Source organism: Scomber scombrus, chromosome 1 (genome assembly GCF_963691925.1).
Source record: "Scomber scombrus chromosome 1, fScoSco1.1, whole genome shotgun sequence".
Lineage (NCBI taxonomy): Eukaryota > Metazoa > Chordata > Actinopteri > Scombriformes > Scombridae > Scomber > Scomber scombrus.
Genome location: NC_084970.1, coordinates 29,632,514 through 29,654,631, shown reverse-complemented (window position 1 = coordinate 29,654,631; position 22,118 = coordinate 29,632,514). Strand labels below are relative to the sequence as shown.

The window sequence follows — 22,118 nt, the reverse complement described above, 5'->3', positions numbered from 1 at the left end:
TGCCAATTGTAAATTCTCAAAGCTTGTAAAAAATCTCTGACATATTTAGTGTGGTTTGTATCAGCAGGGGTCACTGCAAAGGTACTTAGATATTGTGTTTTTGTGTAAATGCAGTGGTATTCCTAGTGAACTCTCCCCCCCCTGCAATGTAGCTCGGGGCTATTACAGCTGATCGTTATCTGATTGTTCCAGAGATTTTATTGGATTAACCTTTACGTCTTTTCTTGATTCCTAATAGAATTAAATAACATACCATGGCATGTATCAGAAACATTCATTAAATAAAGTGAGAGCAAAGGGTGCATTTGTTGGGAACTATTTTCAGCTGCAGATTTGGTGAGCTTTTGAGTATTAAATGCAGCAAGATTATGTCTGTTGAACTGACTTCTAAAAAAAACTACAGTGCCCATGATAATCATAATAAAGAAACATATCACCCAGTGCAACAATTTTGCTCATGTATGTGTTTTGGATGGAGGTCTTTGGTACAGAGGAGTAAACTGTATAAAGCTTTGGCTACACAGACTAGCAGAATAACAGAATAACTTGTGAGTAAGATCAATTCATGGTTTGTTTTGGTCTTTTCACAAAATGTCTTGTCAATGGGAAAAAAAACCCACCAGTCTCATCATGTAAGAACAGACAGTATGTCCTATAAAGGTATTTGTAATTTAAGGCCATTAATTGAATATACATGTTTAATTACAAAAAAAAGTCCTTTGGGTGTGCAGCAACAACCATGTTAATTAACTGAAGAGCCACAAAAACAGATACAATGTTTTAATAATGGTTGAATATTAACAACACACACACATTTGCTGGTAAATGCATACGTGGAAATCAGTCATTTCACACTCATGTGCTAGACAGTCTAGATGATATAAAACAAAACGCACACACCCTCTGGCGTTTTTTGTAAATAGATTTAAAAAATGATGCTGAACTTTGTGAGGCACACCTCTCGGTTGTATTTCATTTGTTGCATTATGTTTGATTTTTTTTTTTTTAAAGGGACTTGGGCAGGCAACTAATGTTGTATTGTTATGTGTTTGTGCTTTAATAAATAAAACAGACAGTTCATGCATTCTCAAGGCCTGGCTTATCCATCACTGTGTGCTTCACATACAGGTGTATAGAGTAAGTGCATAATTGACCTTCTGTGGCATCATTATGAATGTGTGTGTGTGTGTGTGTGTGTGTGTGTGTGTGTGTATACACCCTCTGCAGCCTCCATACATCTCTCTCTCTGCAGATGAGCGCCAGCTGCATCACAAACCCTCAAGCTTACTCTAGGCGAGACCTAACAGTGTTTTATTAAATCAAATCCCCCGGCTGACTCTCTGCATCTTTTCCTAAGCACAAACTGTCCACTGTTTATGAAAAGTCACTAGCCATAAACACACAGTTTTTCCTTGTTACTGCAGTAAAAGAGGCCCTAAGGTGTTTTAGAGGAAGTCAGTCATAGGAAACATTGTTTTTTTGTTAGTATAGATTCTGACCACATTGATTTCTATGAGTTTCTTTTTACAAGCATAACTACTTCTTGAGGGAATCAATTGACCTTTCAAGTATCACTTCTGTTGTCAAGGGAGCAAATCAATGACACAATCTGGTTTCTTCATAAAGCAAATGCAATTAGGCCCGCGTGTCTACAGCATGGGAGCTAATCAAACAATTTTATCGTATTACAATGACTGATGTCTTTCAACAATATTCCAGTAATGCTGATCAATCCTCTACAGTCATGTCACGTTGGGGGTGGAGGGTAGCAGGGGTCAGGTCGGACACATGAAGGATTTCAGAGCTGAAGACCAAAAGTGAGTGAACTCTGATGTCCTCCAGTGACCTGAGCCGATTTCTCCATTACTGTCTAGTTTAATCACAGCGAATGGCAGGAAATGATGAAAGGGTGGTGGTGGTGGGGTGATGAAGAGATGAAGGGATTTGGGAAGAAAGGGAAGGAGTCATAGCATGATGTGACTGTGTGTGAAATGCAATGAACTCAAGAACAAGCCTCAGGGCATTTCCCCCATTCTGAGGTTATTTCACACCCAATCTTGTTGACTTGCTTCCTCTGGGAAAGCATGCATACACATATGACCCATGTGTGCTCGTGTTATCTCACTAACACAAGTCTAACAATGGTAATTACAAGACAATTACAATGGTTATATCTCATGTGTGGAACATCCCATGCAATTATTTTACTTAGTACATATAGTCTCTATTTATAGAGTATCTGAAACAGCTTTTATATAAGAATCACCCTTTGATCATTTCTGGAAGATGCGATTTCCATTAACTACAGCATTTCCAACCATCATGAACACATTCATTAAATGGTAAAAAAAACAACAGTTTGATTTATGTCTTTTGGGTTAAAACCATTGGTGAACCACAGGTGAACTGGAAAGTGACTGGCTGAATTGCTGAATTTTGAAGCTATCATTACACAGTTTTGGTGGAGGAAAGGGCATCTCAAATGAAGACCCATAATTTGCTATGTTAATAAAAAAAGGACAAAAAGGAAACAATGCAATAATTATGGCTGTTGTCACTCTACTGGCTCTGTAATAAGAGACAGTGTGGTGCTATAGTGTCTGATTTGTTGTTCTACTCAAATTTCACAAATTTGACATGCCTTAATTATTGTCATCACATCAACCAAGGGTGAATATAGTGTCAGTGTTCAGTGTTTTGTGTGCATTGGGAATAAAGGAAAGAGTAGTTTAGGAAGAGTAAAACAGGTGAAAAAATGAAAAACTAAATAAATAACTAAAAAACACTAAAAAAAAAAATTCATATGAGTGCTTTGAGTTTACATTATTGGACAACTTCATAATTTCAAGTGCTGGTCATTTTTTTGGTCAAAAATGTTATGTAAATTATATATATATGAACTGCCTACTTAATGCTGGGTTGTTCATTTTAAACACTGCCTATATGGCTCTCTTTGATAGCGCGCAGTGAGCAGGTCTGGTTATCACCCTTGCATGCCTCTACATAGTTTGCATGCAATAAATACCCCTTGCTTATTTCATTTCATGCTAAATTGCCAAATGCTTTGTTTCAGGTCAGGGATATGAGTCCTTAAACAATATAATAAGCTCCTTCCCAAACATAATCAGATGAAATGAGATTGGTTTGAGACTTAGATCAGACCTGAGTGACTCAGCTTTCCTCCAAGCCTATAGGGTATTTTGTAGCTAAATAACTCCAAAAAATAAAGCCACTTATTCATTATTAGATTGGCTGATGATGATAGGATGGCTTAAATGATGTGGTAAGAGTCATTGATTAAATGTAGTTTTTGTTTTGTGCTTGTGGTAGCGTTATGATTTACATTCTCATTGATTGTTTATGCTGTTCATCCTATATTGTGCATCTGGACTTAAAAACAGAAGACACTGTGGCTGGTTGAGCATACCTTGTATTGTTAGTTGGGCCTGGACTTCAATGGTGGCGTTGGAATTGTCCGCCATACAGGTGTAGACTCCGGCATCCCCTTCTGTGAGATTGGAAATTTGGAGACTGCCCCCTCCCAGCACCTCCACACGACCCTCACTTGAGACAGAAGAAGAGAGAACATTGTGGAAAAAAGAAGGAAGAAAAATAGTTAGAAAAAATAGTTACTCCTGAATCTTTTTTTTTTCTTTAAACAATATTAATGGAGATGTCAGGCTGTTGACCCTTTCACATGATTCATGATAGAGCTGAGCTTAAACCTCTTTTTTTTCTCCAATCAAACCTGTAAAATATGTAAAATCTAATTTCAGCCCTTTTTCCATGAAGCCTATTCTCATTCCACTCATTCAGAATAATGAGCGGTCAAGGTTGCAGCCTCTCGAGCTAACCCACTGGCTAAAGGTTGACTGCCTTCCTCCATCACCTCTTACCAGCTTTCCGAAAAAATAAAATGTTAAAATCTGAGTCAAGTGCCCTGAAACTAATGCAATTTGCAAGTATTCTCAACATTCATGATTTAGAAAGCATCTGGATTTGAACATTTGGTAATATAAGTGTCACACAGAAATAAAACATTACATTATGTGATCCGCCTTGTAGTGTAATACAATGAACCATAGTCTGTGTTATATGAAGCTGTACTATATAGGGACAGATATCGTAATGTTTCATTTTGTATGTATCAGTTTGGATTATGCATTAGAGTGCAAGCCTTACTGAGCCTACAGCTGGGGCTCATAGTTTGTACGATATCAGCTACTGCAGTTGTTACGTCGTCTTGACAAATGTTTTCATATTCTTTCATCAGCTGTTGATTAACTGGGCTGACATGAATCAACAGAGTAACAACCCAGCCATCTAACATCAAGGAAAAGTGATTCTGAATATGTGGAACAATGTGCTCTAGTGCTCATACCTCTAATAAATATTTGTGCCTCAGATAAATCATTATGAACATGAATCTTTTCATGTTAAGATAAATGTGCATCCTGCAACATACAAGAGCAGGAGCTGTAAGCAGCTCACTGAAAACAGACTAACATCATCAGGCATTTCTAGACTGAGCAATGTGAAATATTTATTATTATAAACTATTTACACCTAATCCAAAAATACAACTTTGCATGTGTTTGTATAGCCTTTCTTTGAAGCTGTGACCCTCCTCCGTTTTAAACAGTTCCAACTTTGATTTTTTTCCAATAGGCCCCAGAGGGAAACAGTCTGTGGCAAAGCTCTGGCTTGATTCAACAACCACTGGAGCATGGGAGTAGGAGGATGCTGAGAGGAAAGAAAACAGAAATCAATAGCTTACAGAGAGAGAGCTCTGCATTCAGTGAGAGACAAACAGGGAGAGAGAGAAGTAGGAGCAGCGGGTCAGCTGAAGAAGGTAAAAAATCCAAAGAGGGCCTCAGCAAGAAAGAAGCAACTGTGGAGAGAAAGATCAGTGCATAATGGTTTTGGCACAGAGGAGTGGGGGATACACGCAGAGGTAAAGAGTGCACTGAGGAAAACAACCCAATGCTGCAGGTTGATTTAGTTTTAAACTGCTGACTAGCTAGAGCGTCCACTCGAGCTTCTTTTTCTCCCTCCCTGACTGGTCCTGGGTTTTTGGCAGCGCTGGCCTTTGAGACCATCTGCCTGTCTGTCTGTGCTGGAGTGGAGCATTCAAGTGGCACTCGACCTGCTGTCACCAAGATGACATCATTGCTTTGCTTGTGCTGTCGGAATAAAATAGACCACTTACTCCTGCACTAGCCACAATCATACACAATTAGTATAGGCAGACTGCAGTTTTCAAGTTAGCATGACTCACTTTGTTTTAACAATGAGACTTTAGTGCCGGACAAATATGCTAAATGCTTCTCTTTTTTCACAAATATGTAAATATTGCCTCTTCAAGCCAATCACACAGATGCACACGTATATTCCTGGTGTACTTTGTAACATGAGTGCTATATTTCTACTGTTTGCCTCACAATTGCTTACAAACCGTTTTAAGTCTTTACGCATAATCCGTTACCCCAGCTGGACTTTTTGGATTATATTTCATTGTCTCACCAGTATCTGAAGCAACACACCCCCACCTGCACTGTTTTCACACAGGGCTGTTTTCATTCTAAATACCCACTAATATCACTCTCACACACAAAGCCTCTTGTTTGAAGATAGATGAGGATGTTCAACCTACATATGATCAATCTAAACTATATAAATCCTGGTTCACTGTTCTGTCCTTATTTATCCTATACTCACCCTACATGCAACCCCTCAATTCAGCCTCTGTCTCTAAGAGGCGGTCTTACATCCTTGTCTCTTTAAGGCCCCAAGGCAGCCGTATCATAGTTAAGTTACTGCCGATGCAAACCCATTTTCTGCTTTACAGGTTCATATTAAAAGCTCTTAAAAGACTAAATAACAGGAGACTTTGTGAAGAATTCACAGGAAATCAAATGTGCTCCTCACTGACATGTATATAAGATATGGAGATGTTTGGATCTATTTGTTTAGCGGATCAGTTAGAAATAATACATGGAGGAATAGTGCAAGCAGAAACAGACACAGTTAGATATTTGATGAATAGCTGCAGACAACCAGCACACCTCCAACAGGTGAACAACTTATCTTACTTTGCCCTGCTGTGTAATGGAAAAACACTCACAGCGTGCAAGCTCAACTACAGTCAGGGCTTGGTGTGACTAACCTGAAAAAACAATGGAAAAAACACTATAATGTTAGTGGAGTGGAGCAGTGAACTCACAGGCTGTACATGGAGCAGATGACCAAATAAAGAAATAAGTCATGAGCTGATGTCAGCTAGGGTTGAAAGTAGAAAAAACAGCAAACAAAAAGTGTTCAGAGCAATCTGAGGCCAGAGCTTTTTTGCACACCGGGATCTAATTTTGTGATATTATATATGAAAGAAAATAAGGAAACACACAATAGGTCCTCTTTGATAAAGAAAATATGAAATACACTGTGGCACTCATCAGAAAGCCGGACAAAGAATTCCTGGGTCTTCAAGGTGGGAAAAACAAGGTTGTCATAAAGACGGCTGATGCCCTTTCTTTTGGTCCTGAGACGGCAGAACGTAACACAGCATCAAAATGTCAAATGTCTTGCTGTACATTGATTACTTCCCTGTGCACATGAGACAGCTGGGAGGCTCTGCATGTTCTGAAAGCTCTGAAAAACGTCCCTGAGTTCGCTGTGCCTATGCCAAGCATTCCTGCAGTTAGTCTCACCAGGACAACTATTCAGACTCTTTGCCTTTCGTGCTACAAACACCATAAAGGGCATTGACAGCTTCCTCTTGTATTTGAAAGGGAACGTACTGTACAGTACATATCAAACCACCAGACTATTTCTCATTCTGTTTAGAGCAGGTCAATCTTAAGCACCGACTGAAACAGCTAAAGTTAGCTGTAGAGCGAGGAATATGTATCTCTTTATAGACCGTGAGGGAGAGAGACAAAATGAGACGGCTTGAGTTGAATGTACTGAAGACACGTTGTGCCATTGTGATGGAGCTCCCTACTCGAGGCCATTAAAAATAAGACAAGGTGCCTGTTGTAAGTCTGTGACATCTCGCACATTAGCCGCAAGTCCTTGGTGGGAGATGCTGGTAAGCGAGGCTCTAATTAAAACTGCATTATACATATTCACCTTCAAAGAGCTGTAAATTAGCTCGCTATTTGAACTACCATTTTTTATCTTGTTACAAAACAGCGGACGCATATGCCCACACACACACACACACACACACACACACACACACACACACACACACACACACACACACACACACACACACACACACACACACACACACACACACACACACACACACACACACACACACACACACACACACACACACACACACACACACACACACACACACACACACACACACACACACACACACACACAAGCAGTGTGAAGACCATGGGGTAAATATGTCAGGAATACTAAGGTGTAATGATGCTAATTGGCCTCAATTGCTTTACAAGGTTTTAGTTTTTACTAATTCCACGTCCAGCAGCAACGAATTTCCACTTTGTTTCCATTGTGGTGAGCAATATCATTTTAGAAAAAATGTCTAAACTTTTCACAATGTAACTTTTAAAAAAATGTCATCAATTCAGTTTTTAGAATGGTAGAAACAACATCATCCCCCTTTTTTCTGCTCCTCTTTCATGTGTAACTTATCCAGAAAAGGTGTTGAGAATTTCTAACACAATCTTGTCCCCTGTTCTGCCATTCAGCTTTGAAGGCAGTGGCAGGTACAGACACTTCAGAGAAGGGCTTGGGTGTGTCTGTGTGTGTGTGTGTGTGTGTGTTGGTGGGGGTGCATTTGGTATGTGTGAGTGGTGACTCAGCCTTCCGCAACACCGACTAGTGGCAAGGTCAGTACACTTGGGCGAGGGGAAGCTGCAGATTGCTGAAGAACTGTATGAGTGTGTTGATGGAGGAAGTGCAATACGCTGTCACAGAGCAATCAGTGGTGCTGTGACAGTGGTTGGGCACAGGCCATGCTATCTGTATTACACGGGGGGGGACCGGGTACAATCACAACTGTCACAACAAAAAAGGGAATTCATTATTAATGGATGGAGTGGAAATCTCTAAACTTTCTTTTTTCTCATATCATTGTGTTCAGACTATATTTCTTTTTCCCTCCTTATGTTCCTGCTCTCTCCCTCTTCCCCACCCCCCCCCCCTCCATGGTTTGAAACCATCTCTCTCTGCACCATGAGTGCCAACAATTGCGCTGTTTCGAGGTGTTGTTCGTTCAAAGTGAACGCATATTGAACTTCCCCCTTTTGACCAGAGCATAATCATAACAGTTCCATGAATTTCAATGGTGTTCGAGGTGTGAAGACAGCAGCGGGATTTCAATTTACAGCCACGGAGGGCAAGGGAGCATGATTTCTCCTGCTTCCAACACAAAGCGTTTTGTTCTTTACTACCTGTTTCTGTTGAGATACAAGTTACGGCGTATGGAGAAACATGAGACAAAAAAAAAGAAAAAGAATAGAGATAAGTCAAACTAAGGAAATGAATGAGTGAATAAACAAATACAAATCAACGTGAGAAACTACCTGGTGCCATAAGCCCAGGCTGGGGCTTCTCAAGTGACTCAGCCATGAAAATGTTTTTGTTTTCCTCTGGCTCATAATGGAAAGCCGCAGGGCCCTCGAGACAAAAAACAACTCTTGCATACCTGACTTTATTTGCTTTCTTCCCCCAACCAAGGTCTCCAAGAATAAACTGATCTTTTGATTAGTGCATATTACAATGAAGCCTGCAGCCTATAACTCACCTAATACACTTTTTAGATAGCTCCGGCGGGCACTCCGGGGCACCTCGAAGCCCCGTGAAACCTGTGTGCCCCACGGTGTGTTTCGTCTACAAAACTCCAGGGCTCCACCAGATCACAGACCTTAAATGTGACATAAACCCACACAACATCTGGTGGAAAGCCACAGTGAAGCACTGAGGGAGAGATGTTGTATGCTGTTTGACAATGTGCAGGCCTGGGCTATCAGTGAATAAAGCTCTAAATCAACTAATGATGTACAGTTGTGTGCAGTTTGAGCTTGTAGAAGTAAATTACAGCATGTGAATGAGTAGATGACAGATGCTGATATGCGAGACTTTTTGGGGAGCTATTCTTGGTGCTTGAGAACAGCCAAAAAAATAAAAATTACAGTAGATTCAGCCAATGAAAAATAAATGATGTATTCCCCTTATCCACAAATCCTACTTGATAGCAAACATAATGTTTTGAACCAACTACAAAGCGAGAATAATAGATGATATGACAATAAATGCACTTTGAAGAGAGACAGTTTGATTGTGTGTGGGTTTGTGATGTGCTGGAGACTTCCTAAAAGAAGACTTCCCATGCTCCACAAGCAGGAAACCATATTGCTTGTCTTGTTTTTTCAGCCCTACATGCCAGCAAAAACCACTCCATTACCTTATCCTACGCCACTGCTGCCATCTATCATTGCTGAAGAAATTTGACTTCTTAAGCAGAACTCTAACCATAAGGGTCTCCTGTGTATCTGAAAGAATGTAATATACTGGCAACAGAAGGTACCTCTTTCTATAATAAAAAAAAAAAAGTGGAGCAGAAGAGCTCGGTTTTCTTTTCTCACAGATCTTTGCTCGATTTGGTTTGATTTCTGTCTGTTAAATCATCCAGAACTTTTAGATGACCAGAAAATATGACTCTCCATTATATCTACTTAACAATAAACTAGGCAGAGGACATTGTGTTCTGTGGTCTGGAAAGAATAAATGCTTTCCAAAAACCGATAAATGTAAAAAACTGCCAAGGACTCCATCATTTAGCGTTTTCGAATGAGTAAGAGTTCAGCAGGAGACGGACATTTGCCATTAACCTCACTAATAGTTACTCTGAAGCGAGACAAGGGAAAATCATATACCATTAACACTGATAGGTTGTATCTATGACAGGCTTCTTGGAGAGGCTGAAAGGTTCAGATGAAATACCTGTGTTTTTATTGCAGCGGCCATTCTGTGTTGTTTTATAACAACATGTAAAGAGCAGAATGGCTGAAAATTGGCTCGAGAACAAAAACTGTTCACCAATCAGTGACATCAGTTGACGGTGTGGGCGATAACAATGTAAACGCACTTAAAAGGATGTCGAGAACAAAACGGGTCAAAGTTCTGACTGTCACTTTGCAACTTCACTCAAAATGCAGACAATTACAGATGATTGCATCTGAAGGATTGTTAGCTTAGATGAAAATGGCAGCTACAGTTACTCGGCCATTTTTAGAGAAGACAGAGACATCTCTACTGTGTGTGTGTATGCAGTCTGCAGCAATGCCAGAACTATTACAAAAGTGATGTTGGTTTGGATACCACATTATTACTGTTCATCTAGACATCCTACTGTAAAATGTCCATCGTAAAGTAGCAATTTAGATTTCAAAACTCCAGTATATAATTCTGGATGTCCACTATTTTTTTAGCAGGAGCTATTTAATGTATTTACATCTTTAATATGTAATTATCCCTTTAAAAGCCAGTGCATGTGTTAACCCTCCTGTTATCTTCCTGTTAATTGTGCAACTTGTGTCCTTCTGGTTCAAAATGACCTGGTGAGGTCTGACTGTTTGTAAAACATAAGGTATAAATGATCACCCAAGAACCCAGAACTTTTTTGCCAATCTTCATTAGAACTTATTACCATAGGTTTTACACATGTTGAATTATGGGCGATAGGCCTCATTTAAATGAAACTAGACCTCATTTTTCCCCCTGCATCAAAGTTGACCCGAGGACAACAGGAGGGTTAATTGGACGTAATGTGAAAGACAACAGCAGGTGTCGGACGTCATCAACTGGGACTTAAATCTTTACACTAACTTTAAATTAGCAGAAAACAGTTTTTCTTTATACCATCTGGATTCTTTAATAATGTTTTTTTCTTCAGGACATGCTGCTATTAGGTAAGTTTAATTTTTCTGATGTTAATATTGTTTGAAGATTTTACCTTTTTACTTATTTACACATAGGTTCACATCCTGCAATATGTGGTTTATAGGAAAGAAAAATTGTTAACATTTCTAGGCTCTTAACTGTTACATAGTCACATACTGTATACTGTGTATCCTGAATATAATTGTGAAGCTCTTTGGATAAAAATGCCATATAAATACAGTCCATTTACCATATACTATAGCATGGAGAACAAGGTATAAAGCCATTTTTCATCTCCTTAATATGCTTCCAGCTCCCCTGCCAGCTCACTAAAAAAAAGACTTCCCGTGTACACAAGTGTGTCTTTACATTTGTGTGTTTGTATTCATTTTGCTCTCTAACTCAGAAAACAGCCAAGCAAATAAACTGATGTATGTGTGTGTTTGTGTGAGAGGGTTATACCGCAGTCCAGTAATAGTCCAATTTCAAACAAATTTCCCACACCATGCTTCTCTCTTCATACACAAGTAAATGCAATATACACAATCATATTAAAATGAAGGCGTCGAGACAAGGAGGAGAGGAGACGGATGGCTCGGAGGCTTTGGAAGGAGGTTGATTTACATGCTCTGTCAATTCCCTGTTGCTGGCCGACATGCATAATTCATCCATTTTATTGACTGCTGGGGAATTCTATTAGGTGATAGAGTGATACTCCCAAGAACAAAAGATGACTGTCCTTTTCATGAGTGTCATCAGGACCAGTATGCATGAGAAATCCAAAGGCCTATTCTATCTGTGCATGCTGGCACCTGGAGACGCTATCACCGACACCTTCGTCAAGAATCTGTTCTCAACATGTTGATCGAACAGCTTCAAGTGTTATATATTCTGTCATGGTGTTGCTGCGCTTAATCAGAATAAATGTTGAGCTTGGTGTCCTTGGCAATAGACTCGCCCTGAGCTTGAATGAATTTGGGGGCTCGGATCAAGACACTGGTGAATACATAAACAGCGCGTTAGAATAAGCCATAGTGCAGCAGATATCACGGTATCAATCTTTTATTCAAGATACTGTGTGCAGATACCTCAGTTAAATAATATTGATCGTCCTGCAAGACAATATGATAAGATATTCTCAGTGGGTACAAACCCACAAAAACTGTATCTACTTATCGGAAAAGGTATCTGGCTTTTTCACATTTGTCCATTTACAAAACAAAGAAAAGATCCACTTTGATCATTAAAAAGTAATTGGTTTGTGGTTCTATTCATGTATAGATTTAATATCGGATCACACTACATTTAATTTCAGCCCAAAATGACAGATGTGAGGCGCTGGGAATAGAAATGAGCATTGAGTACAAATATTGCTGATTTCATCCTGTCTAGTGGTGTCACAATGGAGAGCAACTGACTCAGGAGGGGCACAATGGACGTTAGCTTTTAGCTTTATTGCATTTTTATCCTCAATAATTTAACTGTATTTCAGAACTGGGTTGCATTCTTGTGTCTATTCTGCTTTTTTTTTGCCGAGTATATCAACTTCTACAACATGTCATTATCATATGATGTTGACCCAAAAGTGTTCTTCTGCACCCAAATGTAAGCACAGAGGAATTATGTTTTATTTTATTCATGTGAAGCTAAAACCACCTTCAGGTAAGGAGCATTATACCAAATTAATGGGACCCATATACTGTATATACATGCTGCACACGCACACTCCCACTCTCTTTCTAACCACCGAGAAAGAAAAAGACAGAGCCCTCTTTCCCTCTCGAGTGATGATGAATGGTTCTGGCTTCACTTTTATTCAGGAAACTGTGTTTACATTCATAAATATTCATTTTTTGTGCCGTCAGGTGGAACAGTGAAGTCGGTCCCTGGAACCTTCTTCCTGATCACCTATGCAAGAAACGCAAGTTGTGAAAGTCAGCATGGTAGGATTGGTCATCCAACAAATAGACTGCCATGTCTCTCAGCCAAGTCACAAACTGAATTTATGACTAGGATTTTTTTTAAAGTGTTATAAAGTGTGATAATCTGACACGGTAACCACTTCAATTACGTCTTTACAGGCTTTTTAAGACGCAGTAACTCAACAAAGGCAAATCCGCTGAGTGTTAGACAACCACCTGTTCTAAATTTCCATTTCAGGTCTTTTCTCTTTTACCATCTGTCAGCACAGACATCAAAGACTTCTGCTGCAGCCGTGAAGTCCACACGCTCTTCGTCGCAATATGGACAGGTGATATAAAAGCAGCATCAATCTGTCTTCTGAAACGTTACGAATAACATACTAATGACACTCTTCAAAGACTTAAGACACATTTTGAAGGATGCCCTGGTCTTTAAAAGTATCCTAAAGTACCTCTAGTGGAGCACATGACAAATCATTACCGGGGAGAATTAGACAACCACGAATCAGTACAGTCTGACAACCGCCGCACACGGTTTAATGTAGCAGCTCATTTTGAAATACCAACATTATCTCAGTGGCTTGGGGTAAAATTGGCTTTCTGCTATTGTGAACACAGACTGGAAAGAGAGACTGGAAGAAAACAAGATATATGACGAAGTTGAAGCATCAGCGGCAGACGCACGACGTGATAATCCCCCGCTGTCAGTGAGTCACCCCGCTTTCAACTGGTAGCTCTAACACATCTTCATAAACTTTCATCCCGTATCTGCAGACTAGGCGTCACCACGTTCAAAGCCCTATTTGTGCTGCGCTCCAAAGACCAATTAGACAATCTTTGCAGATCCCCCCCCCCTTTCCTCTCTCCCTCTCACACTGCACGCCACGCTGATTCTTAACTGACACTTCTGTCTCTCATGTAATGCCTGAGAGGGACGGGGAAACTCACAAGGAGAAAGAGAAACTATTCCACTATTCTTTTTAATTGTCAACGTTGTACCGAAATGAAAAGAACAGTCATGGTGTTTGCCACGCGATCCGTTTCTGCTCTGAGAGGCGGGAGCGTGGGGGTCCACTTCAATATCGAAAGCACTTCCCTGGTTGTTCAGATTAAGCTCGCTAATTACCAATGGAGACACCCTGGGGGGGCGGGTGTGCACTCTAGATGGTGTTTTGTAATTAATACAAGTTAGATTAATAAGTACCTTTTTAGCAAGCTCCCACCGGAGGTCAGGGGTACACACATGGACAATACCACAGGTGTTACAGACCTTTACCTTGAGATGTGGCGCTGTGCGTGGGGGTCTAATGATATTCTAGCTCACACCACGCTGGAGCTTTGCGGATACCAATGTGATGACCTTACATTTAATTGAACTGATGGTCTAAATCTCATTCTGGGCAGGATTAAGATGAATGAACCTCATTTCAACAACTTTCCTTTGACCCCACAAGTTGCAAAGTTATTAAACTACAGGACTGGTACACAGGAGTTAAGGTAAACAAAGGGCATTCTTAATTGGTGGGAATCAAACTTCCCACGTCTAGTGTAATTCTCTCCGAGGGATTTGAGCTGCTCTGCCTGAGCTAATGAGCACCAGAGGAGTGAGAGCACAGGCGCTGTGACACTCTCTCTTAGCTCTTAATTTGTGAATTTCCCCTCAGTTGGCAACCCCGGCAGCCTTGTCTCCCAGCTGAAGTGGCTCCATTGGCACGTCCAGGTCTCCCCCCGGGGTTCTCGGGGTAGCAGTAGATGAATAGCATTAACACCTTGGGGAGCAGGAGCCAAAACTAACCCGCGTGCACCCGGAGACCAGAGGCACCGGGTACAAAGGAGCAATGAATTACAGTCTATGTTGCCTTTCAAAAGCTAGGAAGGTGTGAGAGCCAGGGGGGACTGAACACAGCAGTGTACAGCTTCAAGAATAACTGCTGGCAACTTAGATGGGCAAAGATCATTTTGAAAGGTGGGCTTGAATAAGGTATAGCCCACCTACTGCTATCAAAAGGAGCAGAAACATATAACTATTTAGGTCTTCTTTCATTTCAGCACAGAAAACGGGGAATCCAACCTACAGCAAGAGTTCATGCTCGTACCTTTCTTCTAGCAGCTTGTCGTCAAACATCCAGCGGACATGTGGTGCAGGGTAACCACTGGCCATGCAGGGTAGCAGCACACTGGCGCCCACCGTTTTGGTCACGGACACAGGCTGCACCAGGAACTCCGGCTTCCTCTCTTCTCCGGTTTCTTAAATAAGAGAAAAAAAGGTCAGGGTTAAGGCCGAGGTTAAGGTAGGGGTGAGTAAGTGAGGCCCAAGCAGCAACCTTCTACTTAACGGGTGTCATCTGTCTTAAAAACTTCAAAAGAGCTTGTGTCTGAAGGAACGTTCTTGACACCAAGAACAAAGATGATGTCCATGTCCATGTCCATCACTGAGACAGCTGAAGTCTCAGCTCTTTAGGAGTGCAATGTGATCCCCCCATAACTCCAGTGGCATCTAAACATCCTGCAATAACCACAGGGTCATGTTTGGCCTACGTTACTGTGACACATACATAAGACTTCTGCATCTTTTTATCATCCTGTGAGTTTAGTTTAGATCCCATTTTTTTGAGTTCACAGCAGTATTTCAATTAATTAAACTGAGAGGTATAAAATCATTTTAATTCCTTTTTGGCACTCCCAGAAACACCCTAGTCACTTTATTCTCCAAGTGTTTTGATGAATGATTCATGGTTACTTCAAAGAAACCAAATGAAAATAAATGTATTTTTGTTGCTTCAACATCTGGTAGCATCTAAACAAAAAAAATTCCTTTCAGTTTTCTCACACAGCTTTATGAGTTTTTCTACTGTTTGCATCCAGGCTTTTGCCACTCCACCACACACCCTTGGAGGAGACATACAGAGATAAAAGCTCCCATCGGGGTCTGGTTGAAGCCTGATTTATGGCCGCTAATATCTTCTCTGTGCTGGCAGGAGTCTGGTGCTTAACAACTCAGTAAATAAAACTTCTACAGGGACGAGACAAGACACTCTTCCACAATGGAATTCAGCCCCCTTTTGAGGTACGACTGTAGCGTTACTGTAGCGTATCGGATAACCCCACCGGGAGTCCCACCACTCCTTTCAGTATCCAACCTTCATCTATCTCTACAGCTGAGCAGATTTCTTCATGCTAAAAGCTAATAAGCAACCCATAGAGGAAACCATGTACCTTTTTAATCAAAAGATGCCCTGAACTATATATTAATTTCAATTTACTGCACAAGAGGTTCTACAATAGCCTAGAAGCTGTAACATAATTGCAGTGTAATCAAAGATGTGAAAAGGTTTGATTAACTGGTAATAACAAGGGACAAGCAGGGTAAAAAACTAGTTGCCAATAAATGTAAATCATTAAGCTTCCTTCTGCTGTGTCAGTAAATGTATCATCCAGCATCCATGTTGCGCATTTACTGGACAATATTTCACTTGTCGTTTGACAGATTTTTACTTGCTCGGATTACCTGGCAGTATCTGGAGCTGCGCCTCGTCGCTGGATTTTGACGACCCCACGTTCTCCACCAGGCAGCGGTAAAGGCCTGCGTCCGCCTCTGTGGCATTGCTGACCACCAAGGCACCGCTGGGAAGTAGGACCAGCCTGCTGTTCAGCTCCAGGGGCTGGCGGTCTTTCTCCCACCGGGTAAAGGGCACCAGGTCCGAGTTGACCTCACACGCCATCACCTGGTTATCCCCGAGACGCACAGTGGATGGCACTGGCTGGCTCACGAACCTCGGTATACCTGGAAAAAACAGAAGACAAAACAAAAGATGTTGAACAAGCACTCACTTCAACATCAACAGAACAAATATCTCTAACATTTCTGGGGATAGTAGGAAATAAATGTCACAAACAATGGGAATTCACATATTCCTCTATATATATTCATTATTCAAGGTTTTAAAAAGTGAAGGAGACACACTCTCACACTCTGTCAAAGTTAGAGCAGTTTTGTTTATTTCATGAGAAAGTGTTTTTTTCTCCCCCTCAGTATTTTTCTGACTGGTTTGAAGTGGGTTTGAAGAGCTCAGTTGGTGACACATACTTCTGCGTACCAATCAAGATTGAACAACATTTAAATCAGAACCTGATGAGGGTTAGTGGTTTTTTCTTTGTCGCTGTTAATCAAATCTGATCCAACCACACCCACACAGACCTGATGAACAAGATAAGCTTTTGAGTGCACAGTGAACTTCTGATAAATTATACCTCTTTTTTTTAAACTTTGATTGGTGCTTGTTTACCCATGAATATTTAATGTTATAGAAAAATACTAAAAGGCAGCTTTAATGAACACACTATGACAGTATATGAATTTTAAATATGTACTTTTTTTAAATCCACCCTTTTCTGATTAACTGCAGGGAAGGCATCTTGACACATTTGACTTGAAGAAAATAGCTATTACATTTGCATCTGTGAGTCATTCCACAGAAAATCTGACTTTCAAAGTGCCAGATTGGAAAGCAAACACCGATCTTGGACCTTTAACACAGCAGCGGGGAAAGTTATGTCGAATTTGGAATATCTCTTATAAATTACGACAAGATGTACTTGGCCTTAATCTTAAGAGCTGGAAAACATAACAGCATATTGGGAGTGACATCTTGCAATCCATATTCAAGATAGATTCTCAGGAGCTGAAGAGGCCAAATATGCAACCCCTACAGCACCCCCCCCCCCCCCAACCACCACCACTCACCCACCCCCGACCTCTTTGCCACGCAGCGCAGGAGACACACAGCACTAATTAAAAAAGGCAGGATCCACCGGCTGTTTGTGCTGCTATACCCCGACTTTCATCTCAATGCAAAATAATTATTTCCTGCGTTTGAAGCCATTGATCTGAAACCAACACTCGCGGGGTGCGCTGGAAACAATCGCGCACAATGGCTTCAATTAAAAAGAACTTATAATATGTAAACTGTGAATTGTATTCTTGGGTTTATTAGTGAGGAAGAGGGAAGAGTTGTTTTTTTTAAGTAAGAAGGCCACTCAATCAACAATAAAAAGAATATCATGCTGCGTTATTACCATGGAGAGCCTGTTGAGTTTTTGGTCTGGCTGTGGTCGTCTCCTTGGTAACATGTGCGTGTCTGTGTGTGTGTGTGTGTGTGTGTGTGTGTGTGTGTGTGTGTGTGTGTGTGTGTGTGTGTGTGTGTGTGTGTGTGTGTGTGACATAGAGATGAATGGATGAGTAAAGACGAAAAGAAGTGACTGTTTTCAGTAAGCGTTTATTTCTGAATGCAAGTTCTGCCACAGGAAGTGATGCTAAAGTCTTGCAGAGTGATGATTTGTCGTCTCTTCCTCCTCTCACCTACAGACGGCTCCTCAAATCCCCTGCCAAGAGTGGCTCCACGGTAAATCAGGCTTTAAGATAAGGTCCCAACAGCTACAGACTCACCCTCCTGACCCGGGACGACGCGCACAGCTTCCCCGAGTACATCTGAGCACAATAGTTCAACTAATATGGGCTTAGCTGATGCCAGTACTGATATTTTTGTATGAAAACTGCCAATCACCTACTGTATAATCACACTAGGGAAGGAAAAGCATCATTTAGATTAGAGTCACGCTCTCCACTGAATCGAATACTGCTTATTTTTTTATGATGAGCAGCAGTCTAGCCAACAGTACATATATCACTTCCAAAGAAGATGTTTTTGAAGGTTAAATGTGAAAACATTTTTATTTGCAGGGTATGTAGTAGTGTATTAGTACATGATGAATCTACTGAGTCTGCTCAATTTTTTATCTTTTATCTTTCCAGTTATGCTGACAATTTTAATTATGTTGATGATTATTTTATCTGTTCAAATCTTTTATTATCTTATGTCCCTAAAGCTTGCCAACTGATACTAAATGAAAGGCATTGTCTTATGAATGTGAGTGCACTACTGTTAATTTCTAATCTACTTCGTTTCAGTGCATCTCAGCCTCCCTAGAGTGGTCCTCAGCAACCAATGTCTTTGCTGTTATATGGTTTTTGTGCTGAGGCGTGACATATTAATACATTTTAATAAATTCTCAAAGCTAACATGAAGTGGCTGCTATCTGATATCGAGTAAGGCCAATTTCTTATCAACATCAAGACAAGATATACAACAAACATATTTCTTTCTAACCACACTTGACTAAAAAACATGACATACGCTTGCACTGTGCCCGTGATACTGCAAGTTAGCGCTCTTGGCTCTTTGCCCAAAACTGATACAGACGAGACTAGAGATGAAAACTTAAGACAGTGCTCTCCACACAGGAATGGACATTTTAAAGCCCTCAGAGCAATGACATTTCAAAAGATGAGGTTGAAACTATGTCTCTGAGTTAATGTGCCCCAGGTTTAATAACTGGAGATACACCCCTGACTTTGTGTGGCAGTTTGAGAGTTGACATTTCACCCACGGAGGACACAGGAGAGAGCTGTGAAAGTTACCAGCGGACACGCCAAAGAAAAAAGAAGACAGAACATGGTTGCCTCACAGCTTCAGCTCAGCTTGTTGGGAGCACTTTCTCACTTCCAACTCTCAATCGACTAATCCTTTGTTCCTCCAGACTCATCAAATCTCTCCAGTTCATCAGTTTACTGGGTCTTGAGGGTATGTGTGTGTGTGTGTGAGAGAGAGAGAGGGTGAGTATGGTGTATGTGTGGATCCTAACTCACAGCCAGTGTTAATGAAGTGGATGCTTCACGACGATGTCTATTATGAATGTGTGTGTTCAGAGATGTGTGTTAATGTGCTCTCGCAAATGTGCAGCTACACGCATTAGATGTGGATCGGGGGCAGAGCACTGTAGATGGGAAGTGGGGAGTGTCGATGCTAACGCTATCGATTCCAATTAATCACAATTCTCCATTTAAATCGACTTTGTGGGAGCTTCATTTTCCACACCCTTGGTCAGCAGCATCTATTGAACAGAGGTGCTGTACTGCCTGTTCAATTCAATTCAATTCAGTTTTATTTATATAGCGCCAAATCACAACAGAAGTGATGTCATGGCACTTTTCACACAGAGCAGGTCCGGACCTCAACTGTTGTGATGATGCCAAATGATGCCAAGAGAGTGATAATGTCTCAGTAGTCAAAACAAAAGCACAGAAGGAGTTTTATGCTAATGGAGAAGCAGTTTCTTTGTTCTTTCAAACAGAATAAATGAATGAGAGCAAAATGTGATTATCTGATTATATGATTAACTGATTGTGTCCAAAAAAAAACAAAAAAACCCACATTTTCCTCACCAGTAAATGGTTAACCCAATGGTGGCACCAAATGGCTCCTTTGTGAGGAGTATTTAGTTAGATTCAGCAAACCTTACATCATCTGCTTGGCTTTGCCAGTAGAGCTTATAATCATATGAATGCTAATGAATGAATGTGTCCATCATTCGATGGAGATTAGCAGAAAATAATTGTGCTGCAGAGAGCGACGAACAGGCGTAACGACTGTCTGCCCCGCCTCGGAGGAAACCGGGGTGTAACCACGCATGCACGTACACAGACATACACTTAAATCACACAGTTGGGTTCCTACTATTCTTAATTAAAATCTGGTATAGAATAACAATGAGCAGCTTAATGGAATATGCACAAGGCTTTAAGGATCTCCCTCTAGATTCAACTGAATTAGTTACTGACTGCAGAATCGCCGCCTTTCACCTTGGATCAAAAAAAACAACTGTGCTCTATGTTACATTTTCATGCAGAGTCTGTTTAGGTAATTAAGAAAAAAAACTGAAAGTGCCTCATTTTTTGGGAGCTGCCCTGTGAGCTGTACCTCCATATAAGGCTCTGACCTGACAAAGTGCTGTGTTTGGACTGGAAACATGAAATAACTCTCCGTGAAAAATTGGACTGGGGAAGGGGGGGTCAAAAAGAGGCCACATTTAATGCTTCCGAGCATAATTCTCATGCCATTTAGACTGTAACTGTTTATACAGAAGGACAGCATCTAACTTGAGCGGATCGTCTGAGCAGGGCACTTTCTTACTGTTCTTCTTTGTTTTTTAAGGTATATTTTTCACCTCCTTTTTGTACAGAAATGACATTATGGGACTAATTAAGGTCAATAATACATACATGCATGCATATTTCCAGTATAATTTAATCTATTAATGAAATGTATGTTTATATTCTGTGCCACAAGTGCTATCAGTATCTACCGACTCTGAGAATATTTAATTCAAAGGCATTGTAATGAAATGTGTGTATAACATAACAATTCAAATCAATTTGAATTCCTCTCAAGCATCGATATTAACAAAAGGTGGAGACCTGGTTCTCAGCCTTCATGGTCATTCATTTACCGTAAAATCCTTTCAAATCTATTAAACTTACGACAGCATTTGATGAAAGAGCTCAATTTCAACCAACCCTGACCTAAACATGAACACATTTACTATGCTGCACAACAACAGTCTTATCTTAACCCTAACCCTGGCAGTCAAAACATGCAAAAACTGTAAAGACATTCAATTTTATGCTTTCAAAAGACTCAATTTCAGTCAGATAGCCAGAAACAAAGAAACATATTGTGCCTTGGCTGAACGTGTCATGCATACAAGCATTATGAGATACTGACTAAACACTCCTCGATTCTGAGTTGATTCATTTCCTTGTACTAGACTGGACTGATCAGACTGGGCTGACGTCCAGCTGTGGCCCCCTGCTGGGGACAAATGACGGAGAAAGAGATGGGAGAAGAATATAAAATATTTACATCCAACTTAAATTAAATCCGATATAAAAATGGATAATTGGGAAAAATAAGAGGTAATACATATTTATGGCATTAATGCAGCACCTTTCAAGTCTTCAAAGCACGAAAAGCACTTTAGACTACATGCCAACATTCACCCATTCATTAACACACATAGGCTGCCATGTAAGGTGCCAATTTGCTCATCAGGAGGAGTTTCTAATGTTCATTCACACACACTCACACACTCCCACTCACACACCAATGGTACAGCCTTGCCCATGAACACTTCAACATACGGACTGGAGCAATTTGGGATCAAACTGCCGATTTTCAGACTAGAGAACAACCCTCTCTACCTCCTCAGCCGCCTCGCAGCCTCCTGACAATTTATTCAGTCAGATTTGTTGCTTATTGATGTATTTACAGGTAATAAATGCCAAAGACAACCAACGACAAATCATGCAAAGATATTTTCCGGCACAACTACAATTGTGTCTCGGAGCCAAACGGTGATGGATGGATAGATGTG

General features: G+C 40.7%; 1 protein-coding gene across 5 annotated transcripts in view; it reads right to left on the bottom strand.

The window, feature by feature from the left end:
- Positions 1-22,118, bottom strand: part of neo1a (neogenin 1a) — a 159,967-nt gene that overhangs the window by 56,940 nt on the left and 80,909 nt on the right. For all 5 annotated transcript variants that reach the window (XM_062418935.1, XM_062426282.1, XM_062432447.1 and 2 more), the window contains exons 3-5: positions 16,357-16,632; positions 14,945-15,095; positions 3,428-3,564 (exon numbers count right to left, since the gene is read on the bottom strand). In XM_062418935.1, coding sequence (XP_062274919.1) covers positions 3,428-3,564; positions 14,945-15,095; positions 16,357-16,632 — 564 coding nt within the window. The remainder of the gene's footprint in view (positions 1-3,427; positions 3,565-14,944; positions 15,096-16,356; positions 16,633-22,118) is intronic.